The 18,826-nt window shown below is 37.7% G+C and overlaps 1 protein-coding gene across 5 annotated transcripts in view; it reads right to left on the reverse strand.

Moving 5' to 3' along the window:
* The window catches only part of ank1b (ankyrin 1, erythrocytic b), a 148,715-nt gene extending 134,740 nt beyond the window's left edge, over positions 1 to 13,975 (reverse strand). For 4 of the 5 annotated variants that reach the window (XM_049466541.1, XM_049466542.1, XM_049466544.1 and 1 more), the window contains exon 1: positions 13,551 to 13,975. In XM_049466541.1, coding sequence (XP_049322498.1) covers positions 13,551 to 13,676 — 126 coding nt within the window. In that variant the 5' untranslated portion in view covers positions 13,677 to 13,975. The remainder of the gene's footprint in view (positions 1 to 13,550) is intronic. The other variant, XM_049466545.1, reaches the window with a different exon arrangement.
* Between the last annotated feature and the right edge of the window lie 4,851 nt (positions 13,976 to 18,826).

Consider the following 18,826-nt stretch of genomic DNA (forward strand, 5'->3'; position numbering starts at 1 on the left):
GTACGAGACTTTTTATCCGAGTAAAATAGAAAAACAACAGCAAACAGCAATTATTCACTCAGAAAGGAGACAAATGGATCTGCGCAATCGATCCAACGTCAATCTGTCCTGGGTACAGAATCATTTACTCAGTACAATTGATAAAACTCCCTAAAACTCTGGAAACGAGGTGCAAATAAACTTCAAGAGCAGTAATTATAGCCCTTTTAAATATATCAATACTATAGCTTAAAAGATAATATTAATGCACAATGCATTGAACGCATTTGTTAACTGGAGGAAGAAAGGAATTGTGGCTGATTTTAATACTGTAATGCATCTAATTGCTTCAATAATAGCATTTTGTGAATTGATAATAAACTTGTGTCTTACTTGTGAGTATTTCAGGACCATTTATGGTGTTTATGGAACTATTTAAAATATTAAGTTGTTGGTGTATCTTTTTTAAGGTCTATTGTTTATATTTTTATTATATTATATTATAGCATATATTATATTAGAAATAAATCATATATTATATTAGAATTATATTACATTCTTCTGCTTGAGTCTGATTTCTTCATATATTGTGCAATTTTGTGTTTTATATTACATGTACTTCTAAAAGAAGAGTACAGCAGAGTTTGCCACAAGCCTATATAAAAGCCCAGTCATGCAAAAATATATAAATAAATAATTTTAATTAAAATGCTGTGATATACCATGAAACTGAAGAAACTTAATGCAGAAAAATACAAGGATATACATTTTTGGTCATACCGCCCAGCACTATCTATCTATATGTCTTTCTGTCTGTCTATCCATCTATCCCTCCATCCACATTCTCTCCAGTAAAGGCTAAACAATACATTATTTACAGCAGTAAATCTGTTGGATCTTCAGTAATATTTCTGCGATTGTTTCTCGCTCTACAATAAAAGCATAACCCTGACATCACTCACTGTAGCCGCCTGCCTCCTGACCTTTAGGGCAGAGCAAACTTCACACCTAGATTTATAGTTACGCTCCCTCCCTGCTTTCTAATACGTCCTCGTGAAGCAGAGTGCTGCTATGAGAAGGGCACACTGCTGATATTTCCATCTCTACACACTCCTCTAATGGGAATTGCATCATTGCCTGAAAAATGATTCAGAGTAGTTCTCTGAAATGAAGGAGCAGGTGAAACCCACCGAGCGCACACTCCTCTAAAAACCCTTTCTGTTTCACTCCAGCTAAAACTATCTATCCAGAGTATGGCTGAGGGCATTTCTCCTTCAGGAAGGCCACGTTTCTTCTCTATTTAGCACACTGACTATTCATTTAGCACCCTGTGGCTGTCAGCAGACAGTTAAAGCGACACTTTCTGCTACAGATCTTCTGGTTTTAGCTCAGAAGCACCATATGTCTAGACGGGGGTAAAGGAATTACATTTCTAATTAATTGTGGGAATTAACAGTTGAAGCTATGCATACAAATATTTACTGTGTAGAATACCGTGTATAATTAGGCGCAGACTGCCACTAAGATCGTTCAAATCCCGGTCATGCAGCTTGCCATCAGCTGCCGGAGCCCTGAGAGAGCACAATTGGTCTTGCTCTCTCTGGGTGGGTACAGTAGATGGCGCTCTTTCCCCTCAATACTCCTAGGGTGATGTGGACCAGCACAAGGCTGCGTCTGTGAGCTGATGTGTCAGAACCGAATCGCTGCGTTTTCCGCCGAGCATTAGCGCTGTGATGCTACTCGGCAATGCTGCATCAGCAGCAGTTCAAAAAGAGCTTGGGCTGAGGCATCACTAGTGACTGGAGATATGTAGCTAAGTAGCAGCTGAACAAGTGGGGAAATCGAGCTAGCTAAATTGAGGAGAAAAATGGGAGAAAAATAGAAATAAATCTTTAAAAAAAACAGAAGTATATAATTACCGAAAAGGATCAAATCACATATTGTTTTAGCCATTTATTACATAGCTGCTCAACCCACAGACTCAGGAGATCCTTTGTTCCTAGACCATCACGATTTTAACTCCTTCCATCGGGGATGGGACACTGTTTCAGAGTTAAATCTAGCTGTACTACGTTGTAAAAATTGACCTAATCATGTTGTTTTAAGATTCTGGCTGCCTATATTTCCTTTGAGATCTGTCTGTCTCTCTGTCTAGCTATCCATCATAAAATAAGAACATTATTAACTCAATAAAATCTTTTTAAAAATTATTAAAGAGGTTGTAGTGATCATTTGGGTTTGGAATGGTTTATAACATTTTTATAATTGTAACGAGTAACAGTGCAGCATATAAACAATATATCAGAGTAAAAGTATTAAACTAATCCAAAATATGTAGTGATGTGAAAGTGGAAGTAAGAGAAAAAATAATACTCCAGTAGATACAGATACAGCATTTTAGTACTTAAGTACAGTAGTGAAGTAAAAATAATACTCTAGTAGATACAGATACAGCATTTTAGTACAACTTTATTGTTCTTGTATTGTTCGAGGAACAAATCTGGAATCTAATTTGTATCCCAGATATCAGCTTACTGGCTATTCTTTTATAATCTTGCACAGCCATGCTACTGTGCCTGTTAGCATCACAGATGAGCTCCAAAATGCTCCAAAAACCCAAAACTGGACTCCAAAAAATGTCTTGTTTGACCAGGAAGATTGTGTCTAAGCTAAAAAAATGCAGAAATATGATTTTTCACCAAACCATTCCTTTAAAACAGTTTATTTTCAGCTTATTCTCTTCAGGTTTTAGCACAGAAATCTACTGAGTCATGTGGGAGAAACCCATGATCTTCTGTAATTAAGGACATGAATCAACAGAGTGTATGAGAGTTATGCACACGTATATCTGCCCTGGCAAGGTTAATATGCTCACGTCCTCTCAACATCTCCCTCTCACACTCACTCACACACCCACACACACTGCAAAGGTTACCCTGAGAAGGAGAGAGCTGTGGTTTCAGCTCAGCATAGAAAACTTCAGCTTTAAAGCCTAAAACAGAACACACTCCAAAATCCTATATATACTGTACACCGTTTAATAAAATGTTTTCTGAATCTGACACACACTCAGGTTTATCGGTCATGTCCTCTTACAGAGAATCTTCCTTTTGAATCATCCTTTTGGCTAAAACTCACACACAAATACAATATATGACATATATGACCCTATATTAAGAGTGTTTTTTCCATCTACAGCTCTGGACAAAAAATAAGAGACCACTTCAGTTTCTGAATCAGTTTCTCTGATTTTGCTATTTATAGGTTTATGTTTGAGTGAAATGAACATTGTTGTTTTATTCTATAAACTACAGACAACATTTCTCCCAAATTCCAAATACAAATATTGTCATTTAGAGCATTTATTTACAGAAAATGAGAAAAAAAGAAAACAAGTTCATATTCATAAAGTTTTAAGAGTTCAGAAATCAATATTTGCTGGAATAACTCTGGTGGTTTTTAATCATAATTTTCATGTAACTGGGCATCATGTTCTCCTCCACCAGTCTTACACACTGCAAAATGAGCAAATGGCATGTTCTAAATAAGCCAGAAATGTACTTGAACATTCTTCATTTCGAGACCACCACGCCCATCAGAGTAGATATTTTCACAAGCACTGTTGTCTTTAAACGATGCAGGTAAAATGCAAGAAAATAAGACTGTTGCTGGGGTATAAGATAACAATAAGCATTGCGAGGCCCAAAGTTCCTTTAAGCTCCAGACTAGGCCTGTCATGATAACAAAATTTTCAGGACGATATATTGTCCCAGAAATTATTGCTATAAATGATAATATTGTCATTTTAAAGCACCACTATAGAAAAGGCTTTTCCTGTTTCTGGGCTCCCAAAGGAGCTTTAAGACAATGTGCCACAGTAATAAAATACTAGCATAATATACATATAATACATATATAATAATAGTATTACACCATTTTACAGTTAAACTATCTTTTTATTATTAAGAGCAGACATTGGGCTTCCAATATAAAACTATTATATCCTAAATAAAGTACAACCACCCTGAGAAAAAGACCTTAATAAAAAAATAAAGTAACAACAAATAGATTACATTAGAATAGAAACATTTACATTATTTATTTCTTTTTAATTCTGGACATAACACAAAGACACTTGCAGATTCTTTTTTCTGATTATATATGTAGTATATGCTGTAAAACACACATTAGCTCAAAAACACATGTGTCCATATGATCAAAAACACAGATGGCTCAGCTATAGCTCTTGCAATAATTGTATTTTTAATGTAACTGTCAGACAAATTCCGAGCAAAGAACACCAACATGTTTAGCATGTGAAACTTGAGGCAGGATCTCTCTGGTGGAACAATATTCATATTCAATATTCAGCTCAGAAAATTGGGCTGGATGGTTTTGCTTTAAATAAGATCTCCACTTCTTTGCAACTTTAAAATAAACTGGACTACTCTAAACCTTCTAAACATTCTCTAAAGCTGTTTAGTTTTGAGAAAGTCCTATTAGCCTTGAATATGTTCGCTATCTCCACACACAGCCTCCGCTGGAGGTACCGTCACTGGTGCATACGCTCTACACTCATTTCCCAACCGATAGATGTCTTTGTCTCACAGATTCGTCTTCGCCTCAGACAGAGAGCCGGCGAGAGAGAAGCACAGCACGAGGTGCTGAAATCTAGCTGCAGTAAAGAAACCCACACGGAAACCCAGTGGCTGTTAACAACGTCTGCAAAAATGATCGCGGTAAAAAATTGTGTAAATATGATAAGTCAATAATGTAGTTATCGCAACTGGCCTACTCCAGACTTATCATTCACTGATTCGTCTGTTTGCCAGTGCTGGTTACATAGGCCGATTTCTCTGCACCATTCAAGAAGTTTCTGAAGCTTGTTATAATCGATTGTGCAGTTTTCTACGAGTCCATTTTTATTTTGGAGGGCCGGCAGGCATTTGATAATCAGTCAATAAGGCTGGCTGGTGTGAGAGAAAGTGTGTGAGTGAGAGAGTGTGTGTGTGAGTAAGCTGAGTGTTGATGTGTATTGTCTCTGCCCACCCACTCCTGCCTCGCCTCTGTTCAACGAGTCAAGGATGGCAGACCCCAAGAGCTTTCAGCAGACAGCTCAGTACTACCATACCAGCAGAACTCAATGGAGGCACGAGCCGGCCTGTTCCCTCCAGTCATACTGAAAATACAGCATCTGTTCAGCAGATACAGCGCTGCCGGCAGTTCTGTAATTCCAGCCCATTCACATCTTCTCCTGAATTCAAGAAATAGCAGCAATTCATACTGCAATTAACCTGCAGAACGAGGCGAGGGAGAATAAATACACCAAGCCAAGGAAAATAACTCACTAGGGTGACATTTACACACCATCACAAAGAAACTGTCAAACACTTATGCTTATTCCCTTATGCTTCTCTACTGCCTCTTAAATGGTATTCAGGCAAACGGATAATTTAACAACTCATTTAAACACATGGAACTGAAATGAATTCAATTACATGAGCTTTCTGGAACCATTATTCTTCTCACACCCCACCTGAAAAGGTTATGCTGAGGCTAAACCCATCTAAACCCATCTAAACACTGAATCTAAACCTAACATTAACCTTATCCCAACTAACAAAGAAACATTATGAGAATGTTTAGCAACCTGCGACAATCACACACTCCCTCACACAGTCACCTGACACTGCACACAGCACTTTCAAGAAGTTTTCAATCACCTGAATATTGGTTTCACCTGTTCACCCCAGTATCGGTATAGTTATGACCTTTTCTCTGTTTTTTTACTCTCATTTTTGCTTGCCCTTCTAGTCATGAGTTTTGTCTAGTCATGACAGGCAGAATCTTTATGAATGAAACTGGGATAAAAATTGTTGGTTATATCCTGCACTGCACTGGCTTTAGACTCGATAATAAAACACAGTGGATCAACACCAGCAGATGACACGATTCTCCGAACCATCACTGATTGGTGGAAACTTCACACTAGACCTCGAGCAGTTTGGACTGTGTGTCTCTCCACTCTTCCTCCAGACTCTGATCCCTTGATTTACAAATAAAATGTAAAATGTACTGATGATCAGTGATGGTTTAGAGGAGAGACATGTCATCTGCTGGTGTTGATCCACTGTGTTTTATTATCAAGTACAAAGTCAGTGCAGTTTTTATCCTGGAAAATCTTACAGCACTTCATGCTTCCCTCTGCTACTGACAACTTTTATGGAGATGCAGATTTCATTTTCCAGCAGGACTTGGCACACTGCCCACACTGCCAAAAGTAACAATTGGTCTTATATAATATTATTATTTGTATTGGTTGTAAGCCATAATCTTCAACAATAAAATAAATAAACGCTTAAAATAGATCACTCTCTGTTTAATACATCTATATAATATATGAGTTTAACATTTTGAACTGAATTACTGAAATAAAGTAACTTTTCAATGATAAGACGTAAGCTGTCTTAGATCCCCAAGTAAATGATTTTTAATCCTTTTTAATTAAAGTCATTAGCTTTTTGTTCAGCCAGTCTATGAAACCTCACCATGTGGTTTTGAGTCTCCAGTGAAATCTGCTGGTTTGTTTCAACAGCGCACCACAGAAAATGTCCTCTGAGGCCAAACATCAGCCTTTAGTAATGTTTATGTGGACTCATTTATTGTGAATGCACACACACACACACACACACACACACACACACACACACACATTCATGTGCACAAATACATCACTGGTATATCGGAGCAGGTGGCATTATTAGGCCACGGCTGAGTGCCTGGGGAAACAGTGCATGCATACACCGCATACATGTACAGAATATTTACTAGGGTCGTTGCCATTAATCACATGAACTGAAAATGTTCATTTCAAAAATGCATTTTCTCAACACATTATTAAAATTTGGTAGCTTATTTATTTGTATTAGGTCTGCACAATAGGGGTGGGCAATATTATATCGTATACAATATATCGTACCACAGAAATATCGTGATATTAAAAATCCATATCGTTATAATAGGGCTGTTCTGTCTTAAAAGTAGTCTATTATTTACTGTGAAGCTTTAGGTGTATTTATTGTATAATTGTTTTAGTTTTGCAGTTTATATGCATGCACTAAATATTCTGCAATATTTTTTACTGCATTATATTATTTTATGCTATATTATTTATTTTGCCACATTATGATTATGCTGTTATACTCTTATACTATATTCCTGAAATTAATTAGTTATTTTTCTGTTTTCCTTTATCGCCAAGTATATCATTATCACAAAAATACCCTGAAAAATTGTGATATCATTTTAGAGCCATATCGCCCACCCCTACTACACAATATTTAGTTTCAGTATTCTCATCACAATGTGTGCATACAAACCAGAGAAATGTAAATGTAAATCACATCATGCTACAGCTTGCTTCTTACAGAAGGAAAATGTATTCACAATGTATTCTTACTTATTCTCACTGACATATAAATCATAAAGCAGAATATATCTATCCAATATTATTTATATTACTCTAATCTTGGAAATACATATTGCAGTACTGATATTATGACATATTTTCTTTTTGGAGAAATATAAGGTTTCACAATGTGATTTTTTTTCTAAAATTATGCAGCTCTAACAAGTAAGCAGTCATATCCACACCTTTGAGGCAATAACCATGCTTGTTCCAAAGCCTGGCCTCCTGATTGGCTGTCTAAATTATATTGAATTTGTTGCATATCATTGCTGTCCAGTAAAAAACAAGTATCTCTATTTTTGTCTATTTTTGGTTGAATACATAATTTAAACAGACAAACTGTCATTTACACTGTGCCAAAAATTATTGATGAACTGACCAATAGAAATGCTTATAAACCACCTAAAATTAACTCTTCTTAGATTGACTTCCATTAAAAGTTTAGAAGATTTTTTTCTCTCTCCAGTAAAGTTGCTGTTTTGGAGATACTTGTTTATCACTGGACAGCGACAATATATAGTACCAGTCAAAAGTTTGGAGGCACATTAAATTCAACGTTTTTTCATTATTTAAAATTTCTACATTGTAGATTATTACTAAGCTGATCCAAAGAATGAAGACATATGGAATTATTTAGCAAACAAAAATGTAAAAAAATATATTTTAGATTAATTTAGATTAGACAGTTTAGCACATCTCTGCTGGATTTTCTCAGTCAGTTTTATGAGGTAGAGTCACTTGGAATTTAAGCTTTCAGTTAACAGCTGTGCTGAACTCATCAAGAGTTAATTACTTGAATTTCTTGTCTCTTAATAAAGTGTTTGAGAGCATCAGTTAAAGTAAAGTAGTGAAGAGGTAGAGTTACAGGTAGACAGTGAATAGTGAATATTTGAGTAATGTTCTAATCCAGATTATGAGAAGCAAGAACTACTCAACTAAATAAAGAAAAATAAAATGGGATATAGGATGAACTGCAGAAGTGCACTAAATCATCTTAAAGCGCTCAGATGCTTCATCTTGCAGTGAGACAAAAAACAAGCACACATAAATAAACCAAGGATAGAGTTTTTACAGGAGCACAAATTTAAATGTTCTTGACTGGTCCAGTCAGTCACCCTGCCTGAACCCCGCTGAGCATTTTCTGCACTTACTAAAGTCTTACTAAAGTCAAGCCTAAAGGCAGAAACGCTCCTAAAACAAGGACATAGAGAAAGTGACAGCATTACAGGTCAGGCCTACAGAACTACACGTATAGAGTACCCATTCAGAGATGTCCCCGGCTCTATAGATTTTTTCAAAGTTAAGGTAACATAAATTATTTTATATATATATATATATATACAATTAATATTTTAAATATAGCTACTATATTCATACATTGTTTCCCAAATATACATGTCAAATATGAGCATTTTCACCTAATAATCCATGTTTTATTGCCTATCCTGCAAAGCATTTAGGTGCTCTTATATGGGGAGCTGTTAAATAGTGGTTTCTGAGGCTGGTAACTCTGATTAATTTATCCTGTGCAACAGAGGAAACTCCTGCTCTTCCTTTCCTGAGGCAGTAGTTTCAGTGCTTTACGGGAAACTGGGCAATAATTTTTGGCTGGTTAAAAATAAATGAGATAAATATATAAATAACACAATCATCAGCATTTTTCTATGACCAATTCTCTTCCGCCTCAGCTGGACATGCCTGGCTCTCCTGACAAATGCTGCTTCAAGCTTCTCATTCAAGATTAAAAAGCTCTTCAAAGCGCTAAAATTAAATTTCACCACAGCCTTTTCTTAAGGAGAAGAAGAAGAAGAAGCGAATTTATCCAGGAAGAGAATGGAAGGAAAATGTATCCAATACAATGTCATAACAAAATCAGTCACTACGGTTCATTTAAAGACAGATATTAAAGCCCTATATATATATATATATATATATATATATATATATATATATATATATATATATATGAATACAGACTAGAGATATCACTATATTTCATGGTATTTTCACGATAACGATACTCGTGGCGATATGACAAACCATTGAATAAAAAAATATATTTCAGGAATACACTACTGCAAAAAAATGAAAATGAAGTTTTATTACTGCATACAGTATGATATGATATGGCACACAACTAACTAAGATATTAAAAAATACAAGAATTTTATCTGATTTGTAACAGACGTCAATGTTTCATAATGTCATGACTTATAATGCACTCCAAATATCTCCATTTATCCAGGATTAAAGTAAAATAAATGATACTGGATAGATATAATCTGTCTCTAGTAGATATATAATAGGAAATGAGAACATGGTGATTTTTTCTTTTGATAAAAACAGTAAAAAAGTAGTACCCTGATGTGTTCATTAGGGGTGGATGATATGGCACCATATTTCAGGGTATAATATCACTCACGATATTCAGAAATGTAGCCGATATTATTGCATACGCTACGATACAGCACACCCCTACTATAGACCACAAGTGGTGTTATTAAAAAATACGTCTGAATAACCGCCTCTCAATCTCTCATTTTTAAAATATGATCCGTCGCTCTCTCACATGTTCATGTTTAACCTATATCTCCTTCCTGACTCCTCCTGTCACTTATCAGAGAAGGGGTGTGGCTTCCTACAACAAGTAGAAGCTGTCTGAACTCCAGCCCAAAATGTTATCTAAGTTCTTTTTTCTCTCTTCACTCTCCTCCCAATAAACACAGACTAATCTCTGCTATGAATTACAGTTTAAGCCTCAATTTCTCCAGTTTTTCTTTTATTCTGATACATCAGCTCACAGACGCCTTGTGCTGATCGACATCACCCTAGGAGTGATGAGGAGAAACCTCAGAGAGAGTACCTACCCAGAGAGAGTAAGGCCAATTGTGCTCTCTCAGGGCTCCGGCAGCTGATGGCAAGCTGCATGACCAGGATTTGAACATGATTCGAGATTTCTCCAGTTTAACACATTATACAATAAAAGATTAACCTCGCAAATGTTTGTAGGAAGGACCACAATTTTAAGCAGAGCACAAAGTTTTTTTTGTTTTTTTTTACTGTTTACTGTGAGGTTTTAATAGTTTTTTTATTAATGTTTACAATTACTGTAAATATTCTGCACTACGTTGACGTTCTTTGCTGCATTATTTTATGTTTATCTTACACAATTTATTTTATTATATTTTTACATTATATTTATTTTATACAAAATCAAACTCTTGGTTAGTTACTGTTATTTTTTTTTTGCATTCTGCTGATTTTTTTTTTACTGTTATTTTTATGTGAAGTAAAATTGTAACATTTATTCGGTTGCAATAATATATATATATATTTATATATTTTTTGTGATGTTATTTTATCACTCCCCCTCAGAATTAGAATTCACAGAAAATGTTACACACTGTTATATTCCCTCTCATCCTACATTCCTCGCTCTGTCTGATCATATATTTGAGAACTGCCGCTGATAAATGCTAGCCTGGCAGATTTTATGATCTTGAGGATGCAGAATGGTCGCTGTGGGCTCGTCTTGTTTTCTCCAGTCACGTGTAGCGGTGGGCTGCAGCTGCCTGGCTCTAACTGCACCCAGAACACATTAAACAGACCGGTTCCTGAGCCTCAAACAGAGAAAAAACGACAGCAGCTAATGCATCCGTCTGCACGGCAATGCAACAGTGCTGCAGATCAGATGCATCATCTGCAAAACACTCGTTCACTCGCTTGCTCGTTCTTTTTGCAGCCATTTGCATGTCCAGCGTGAACACACACACACTGGTGGAAAAGTCCAGTGCACAGCAGCTGCCTGAAAGCCTGCTCTCTGGAGGATCATCCACAGCAGCATCAAAGAGACTCATATGAAGCAGACCAAGACATTACATGTCTGCTGATGCACCCGTCACAAACACACACACACACACACACACACACACAGAGGCACACATGTATCATATCAAACACTGCTGTATGCATTCAGCTCACAGAAACCCTGCTAGTACACCTCATGCAGACAGAGAGAAAGAGAAGATACGAAAAGCCTGCCGGAAACAATAGAAGCTGCTGCAGACTGCTAACAGGGAAGCAGAGCAGCAGCTGAATACATAAAGTATGCAGAACCATATTAAACTGCCAACTGTGCATGCCTAACAGAGTCACCCTACATACAGCTCTGGAAAAAAATTTAATACCTATATTTATAGGTATATATTTGAGTAAAATGAACATTGTTGTTTTATTCTCCAAATAAAAATAGTGTCATTCATTGAACATTCATTTGCAGAAAATGAGAAATGGCTGAAATGACCAAAAAAAAGTAGAGCTTTCAGACATCAAATAATGCAAAGAAAACAAGTTCATATTCATAAAGAGTTTAAAGAGTTCAGAAATCAATATTTGGTGGAATAACCCAGTTTTCATGCATCTTGGCATGTTCTCCTCCACCAGCCTTACACACTGCTTTTGGGTAACTTCATGCCTTTACTCCTGGTGCAAAAATTCAAGCCGTTCAGCTTGATTTGATGGCTCATGATCATCCATCTTCCTCTTGATCATATTCCAGAGGTTTTTAATTTGGTAAAATAAAAAAATAACTCATATTTTGTAAGTGGTCTCTTATTTTGTTCCAGAGCTGTATATATCAACCATGCACAACCAAAGAGAACACACTATACACAGACCACACTGATCTTTAATGAGTACATAGACTGTATACAAGTGTACTGAATACATCAACCATAGAGAATAATACACAATTCTACTGAATACTAATCAGACCCATACTGAAGTCACAGACTGTAAAGGATTGTACTACATAGACCATACTTAACTACAATATAGGAAATAGCAAATATATAGTAAATACTCAAAACTGGATATAAAAACCTTAAAGAAACATACTGAATACACAAACCATACAAAACCATACTAAATACATGGACCATACTGACCTATACGAAATATATAGACCATACCAACCCATACTAAAAAATATATACTAAACACAATCCTACTGAATACTAAGATCATACCGACCCATGATAAATAAATAGAGCATATAGCACCATACTGAATACAGAACCATACTGACTACATAGACTGTACAGAACCATACTGAACACATAGACCATACAGAACCATACTGAACACATAGACCATTCAGAACCATACTAAATACATAGACCGTACAGAACCATACTGAACACATAGACCATACAGAACCATACTGAACACACAGACCATACAGAACTGTACATAACCATATTGAACACATAGATCATACAGAACCATACTGAACACATAGACCATACAGAACCATATTGAACTCATAGACCATACAGAACTGTACAGATCCATACTGAACACATAGACCATACAGAACTGTACAGAACCATACTGAACACATAGACCATACAGAACCATACTGAACACATAGACCATACAGAACTGTACAGAACCATACTGAACACATAGACCATACAGAACCATACTGAACACATAGACCATACAGAACCATACTGAATACCCGCGGCATACACAATCCTACTGAATACATCCACCATACAGAACTGTACTGATTCATACTGAATACAGAGCTCGTGCAGAATGGATGGGCAGGGCATGGATGGTGCATGTGCTGCAGTTTCACAGGCGCATGACATTAGCTGCACAACCATCACACCGCGTGCAGGCAGTGCTGTAGTGCAAGACAATCCTCCTCCTAAAATGTGGTTACTTAACCAATCTTCTCAGACACATTCAACCCCCCCCACCCCCCCCACCCTCCTCGCGCGCCACCATTCTCCTCCATCCTCAGGCTGAGGGTTTCAGCGATGCTACACCACAGCTGATCTATGCATGTCTGCTTACTGCAACCAGCCGTGTGCATGTGTGCGCGTGCATGTATACGTGTGTGTGTGTGTGTGTGTGTGTGTGCGTGTGTGTTAAAGATGCGCATTCACTCCTTTCGCTTCCCTGCACAAATGACCGAGGCAGGGAGGGAAAGACACGACTGGGGCGCGAGCTGATGATGAACAGACAGTAGTAGAAGGATGAGAAAAGGGGAATAAAAAAAAAGAGGAGGTGAGGTATTTGCGTATTTCCCTACCTTGCGTCTGCGGTCCCTCGAGCGGTTCCTCTTCTTGATCTTCTCCTCCTCCTTCTCGCGCAGCTCCTGGGCCGCAGCCTCCGCTAGGTCCTTGTTCTTGCGGATCTGCTTGGCGGCTTGCGCCATGGTGCAAGCGGGGGAGCGCGCGCGTCCGCGTGCTTACGCCTGATAGAAAATGGTTTAGTGCCTGTCCCTGTGCCTCTGCCTGTCCCTGTCACTGTCCCTGTCCCCTGTCACTGTCCCTCTGCCGGTGCCAGTCCCTGCGGCTGCCAGTGTGTTGGGGGTGGCGGCGCTGAGCGCGCGCCTGGCTGGACAGAGCGCCCTGCTGCTCGCGGGCCAGTCCCCAGCAGCGCGCGCCACAAAAGAGCTGCTGCTGCTGCCGCCTGCCTCTCATCCGTGCACGAGCCTTCCCCTCCCCCCTTTTCCCTCTCCTCCTCTCTCTCTCTTTCTCTCTCTCTCTCTCTTTCTCTCTCTTTCTCAGCACACAGCCAGCAACCAGTCAGTCACGCAGTGCTAGACTCAGCACTGAGGAGAGATACGAGGATACTGCATACTGCAGAGTCTCTCTCTCTCTCTCTCTCTCTCTCTCTCTCTCCGTCTACCTCTCCCTCTCTTTCCTTCTACTATTGGTATTCCTGTCTCTTTCCTTTGTGCACAGCTCCACAACCTGTAGACAAACGCAAACCCTGATATATACGCTCTTAAAAATAAAAATAAAAAGATGCTACACAGGGTCTCTGAGTATTGCCATAGAAGAAACATTTGATACATTTTGAATATCTGGTTCCATAAGGAACCTTGACTAATTTTCCCAAAAGCAGGGCAGCAAACTGCAGCAAAATAAAAACATGCTGTTGTTTGACAATTAGACAGACACACCTGATGCTATATGCTGGACAGATTAGTAAAATAGATGTAGCATAGTAGAGAAGCTATGCCACCTTCATCAGTGCCCCTATCGTTTTAAAAAGGATGCCCAAAAAGTGCCCTCTAAAGTGGCAAAAAAGATCAAGTGCCCTTTTGGCTGAGACAGTGCCCCTTCCTGCAATAAATATGACATGAGGATGATATGCCCTTTAGATCAAGACATTTTCATCTAATTAATCTTAATGAGTGCCATCTATGGGTGTCCTTCTGCCCTTCCAGTAGAAGAGGGTGCCATTGTGGAGTGCCTTCATTACCGCCCCTATTAGACAGTGTGTCCTTTCCAGTAGAGAGAATGGCACTGAATAGGGTTCCTCTACAGTTGAGAAAATATGATAAAGAACAGGTCCCAGTTTTTTTGGAATTGAAACTTCATTCATATTGTGGGCTTAAAGGCATTGTGGACAGTGGACGCTGTTAAGAATACACAACAACCAGAGTGGGCCATTTTTTGCAAAACTCACTTTATGCATGCTTTTTATTTCCACTTGGGTCTTTATTTCCCCCTATAATATACACTCCAAAAACCAAATCAGCTAAAAGAGTGTGGTGTCCGGGAATCACGTGCTTCTATGAGATGTTTGAATGCTTATTGTGATGTCACAAAGAGTAAACCTGCATAGAACCTGCCTGGCTCCACCCCTCACCTGTCAACCCCCAGCAGAGCCTCACCCACTAGATCAGTTGAAGAAACAACATTTTGTTTTGAGACATTTTGCTTGAGAACCTCATATAGTACACAGCTGGATTAGCTGACAGACTTCGTCTGAGGGAGGAATCTGTACCTAGTGTCTTTGGCAAGTCAGCAGATGAGGGCAATTTGGGAAATTTTAAGTAAAGGTTTGTTTGTGTTTTGCCATTTAGTTGGCATGTTCAGCATGAACTTATTTGCTTAAAAGAGACAGAGCCCTTAAACGTCTCATTCAAGTTAAGAACGTTCCCAGCTGGGTATCAAAGTCAACAGACATTAATTTCAGGTTGAATGTTGGTCATGATATCAGATGACAATGTATTTTTGTCAGAATATCATCTAATACTGTTACGTGCCTGGAGGGTTAATTTAAGGTTATTCCAGCAGACTTTGTCTGATAAAGGGATCTATACCTACTGTCTTTGGCTTTTCAAATAATGAGTTTTGGGCTTATATTGCAGCTTATATTGTGTTTTGCCATTTATCTGGCGTATTCAGCAACAGCTTATTTGCATAAAAGTGACAGAGCCCTTAAACTGCTCATTCTGAAAGGGACTGAAACTGGTAAGAATAGTACTGATAAGATCTTTTTATGCAGTTGGAAAAAGGCAGTGGCTGGCTTAAAATGTAAGAGAAAACGACATAAAATTGAAAATAAAGTTACAAAAAAATAGTGATGGTATTAAAACTGATTTTTAAGTTTCTTCAGCTGTAGTTTTAGTGATCATAATAAATGGCATTAGAACGCTGATTACACCACTGCTGATAGCAGCAGATAAGCCATTAAAGGGGTTAAGGACACTGAATCAGACATCACATATAAATTGCCTTTCCCATTGGGAATGATCTGTGAGCCACATGACCTCCAACACATCTGTCCTATTTATTTATGGTTGTTACGGCATTGAGCTCTTTGCTATTTCAGTGTCATAAATTCAACAACAAATCCTGCTGGATCAGTGTTCTGAGAAGGTGTTGAACTAAACTTGTACCATCTCTACCAAAAAAAAAAAGATATGTTAGTCTAATAAAATTCATTAGAAGTAACTGTGTCTTTTAAAGAGCCACTAAACCCTAAATCATATTTGAAAGTAATAAAACATACCAGTCATGCCTCAAATTTTTAAACATTTCCTAACCTTTAAAAAAACGCTTATATTGTGGTAATTTTGACCTCTGCAGCACCCCCTCTCAGGTTTAACTGTGCTATAGGCGTGGATGATGTGTTTGTGTACTTTGGTACGCAAACACATCAAAATATGCAGAACAGTTTTTCAATAATCCCGCCCTCCTGCTAGTCCAATCAGCTCTCCCTTTTGTCCCGCCCCTAAACCCATACATCACCCAGTGCCCCTCCCAAACTACCCCTCCCGTTTTTTTAGCCTTTTTCCAATTTGAGCTGGGAATGGAGTCAAAATGGAGCTAAAATCAGGGGCTTTAGTGCCCCTTTAATAGTACACCTATCTGTATAATAGATTGTTTTCCACTGATAAGCATGTAATTTGCATCATTTTTTTAATTTTAGAGATTTTTATGAGTAAAATGATGTAACTCTATGTTCCATTATTATTATTATTATTATTAATATTAATATTATTATTATGTTGTACTTGTACTCTCATTTTAGAGCATTTAACAGAAGTTTATATTAAAATGCTTAGTTATTGTTCTTGATTAGTATGTTAAAAGGTTAAGATAACAACTGGTTTGAAATATATTTATTTTTTTCTGCTGTGGAAAATGTACTAAAGTTTATATATAATTATATATATCCAGATAAACAAAATAAGCCTATTATTTAAAAATAAAGAGGATTTTGTTTTACATCCACTGTGTAACCAATCAGAGATCACCTTCTGTCTCCCACACACACACACACACACACACACACACACACACACACACTTGAGGTTTAGAGATTTTGGAGCAACAGAACACCACCATCTAGTGGTTGCTGAGAAGTACAGTTGGCTGAGTGGGTTTTCTTAAGCTTTAAATGATTATGTTAACTGCATGCATGAAATTAAGGGATTTAGAACCAAATTGATCATTAACAACTTCTCCACAACTTCATCTCTGACCTGTCTGGTGAGTTCATTGGTCTTCATGATGCTGTTTGTTCACTAGTGTTCTCTCTAACAAACCACTGAGGCCTTCACAGAACAGCTGTATTTATACTGAGACTAAAATACACACAGCTGCCGGACTCTATTAACTTATTAAGTGACTTAATAAGCAACTGATTGCACCGGAATTTATTTTATTTAGATTATAGATTTTTATTTGATTACATTTTTTAAAAACATGTTTAATTTCCATTCTTCTTCACAATTTTGTGCTAATTTGTGTTTGTTTATCACTTAAAATCTCAATTACATACACTGAATTTGTGGTTGTGATGTGACAAAATGTTAAAATGTTCAAGGGACACTAAATCCTAAACCAGGTATTTTTTTCTTTAATAGCTAAAATGTGTTTTTCTGAAGTGATAAAAAATACTAGTGCTGCTTAATTTTTTATAAACATTTCTTAAAAATTCTTTTATTGTGTTTATTTCTCTCTGCTGCCTCTGCAGCGCCCTCTCAGGTTTAACTGTGCTATAGGCGTGGATGATTTTTCTGTGTACTTTAGTATGCAAACATATCACAATATGCAGATCAGTCTATCAATAGTACCGCCCCCCCCGCCCCCCCCCCGCCCCCCTGCTGACGTACAACCATCTGTGTCTCACCGCTATTAGAAGAACACTGCTGCTGCTGCAGCTCAACCAATCAGCTCTCCCTCCTGCCCCACCTCTAAACCCATACATCACCCAGTGCTCCTTCCAAACTATTCCTCCCAATTTTTTGCCTTTTTTTTTATTTGAGCTGAGGGTGGAGTCAGCAAAAATCTGGTTGTTTAGTGCCTCTTTAAGGCCCCTTTAAGACTAGTTTAATGTTGGTCAGAACACCCATTCAACATCAATGCCTGTTCTTTTCATGCGGCTCTCAGTTCTTCAAATTTCATCCCACATTGAAACCCACAGATCTTCACATCACCTCTCTGTTCCTACACTGCAGACATGCATGATCTACAGAGGATAAAAACATACGCCTGCATATACTAACCCCTACACTTCCCCAGAATCACAGAATCAACCACAGAGGAACAGTAGATCACTAAACAGAACACTGTTATGGCAATCTGAAGGGTTTATCTTACCTAAATAGAAATGTTGGTTATCTATACTTTACTGGAGTAATTATTTTTATATTTACACACAATTATCTGAACTTTCTACTCCTTACATTTTAATAAAAACAGCCTCGTTACTCCTATTTCATTTCAGCTTGCTTTTATTTCGGCTTCTCATCGTTAAATAAAACCCCTATCCAGATAAATCTCTCCATCCAGATAGAGTGAATCTGATTGTGATTGGATGTAGAGATGTATAAACATATACCATTCCAACTCCCTATTGGTTTATACCCCCCCCCCACACTCCAGCAAGAACAAAGCAGACGTATGTAGTCTAGTATGAAGATGATCGGTGCAGAGACTCAAGAGAACTCCAGATAAACTCCAGTCCAACTAAACTTCTTTAATATATTTACATTCTACTAAAATAAATACATTTAAAATGGGGCATATATGCAGCTAAAACAGGGAGGAGCCTAGTGCA

Source organism: Astyanax mexicanus, chromosome 17 (assembly GCF_023375975.1).
Source record: "Astyanax mexicanus isolate ESR-SI-001 chromosome 17, AstMex3_surface, whole genome shotgun sequence".
Taxonomy (NCBI): Eukaryota; Metazoa; Chordata; class Actinopteri; order Characiformes; family Acestrorhamphidae; genus Astyanax; species Astyanax mexicanus.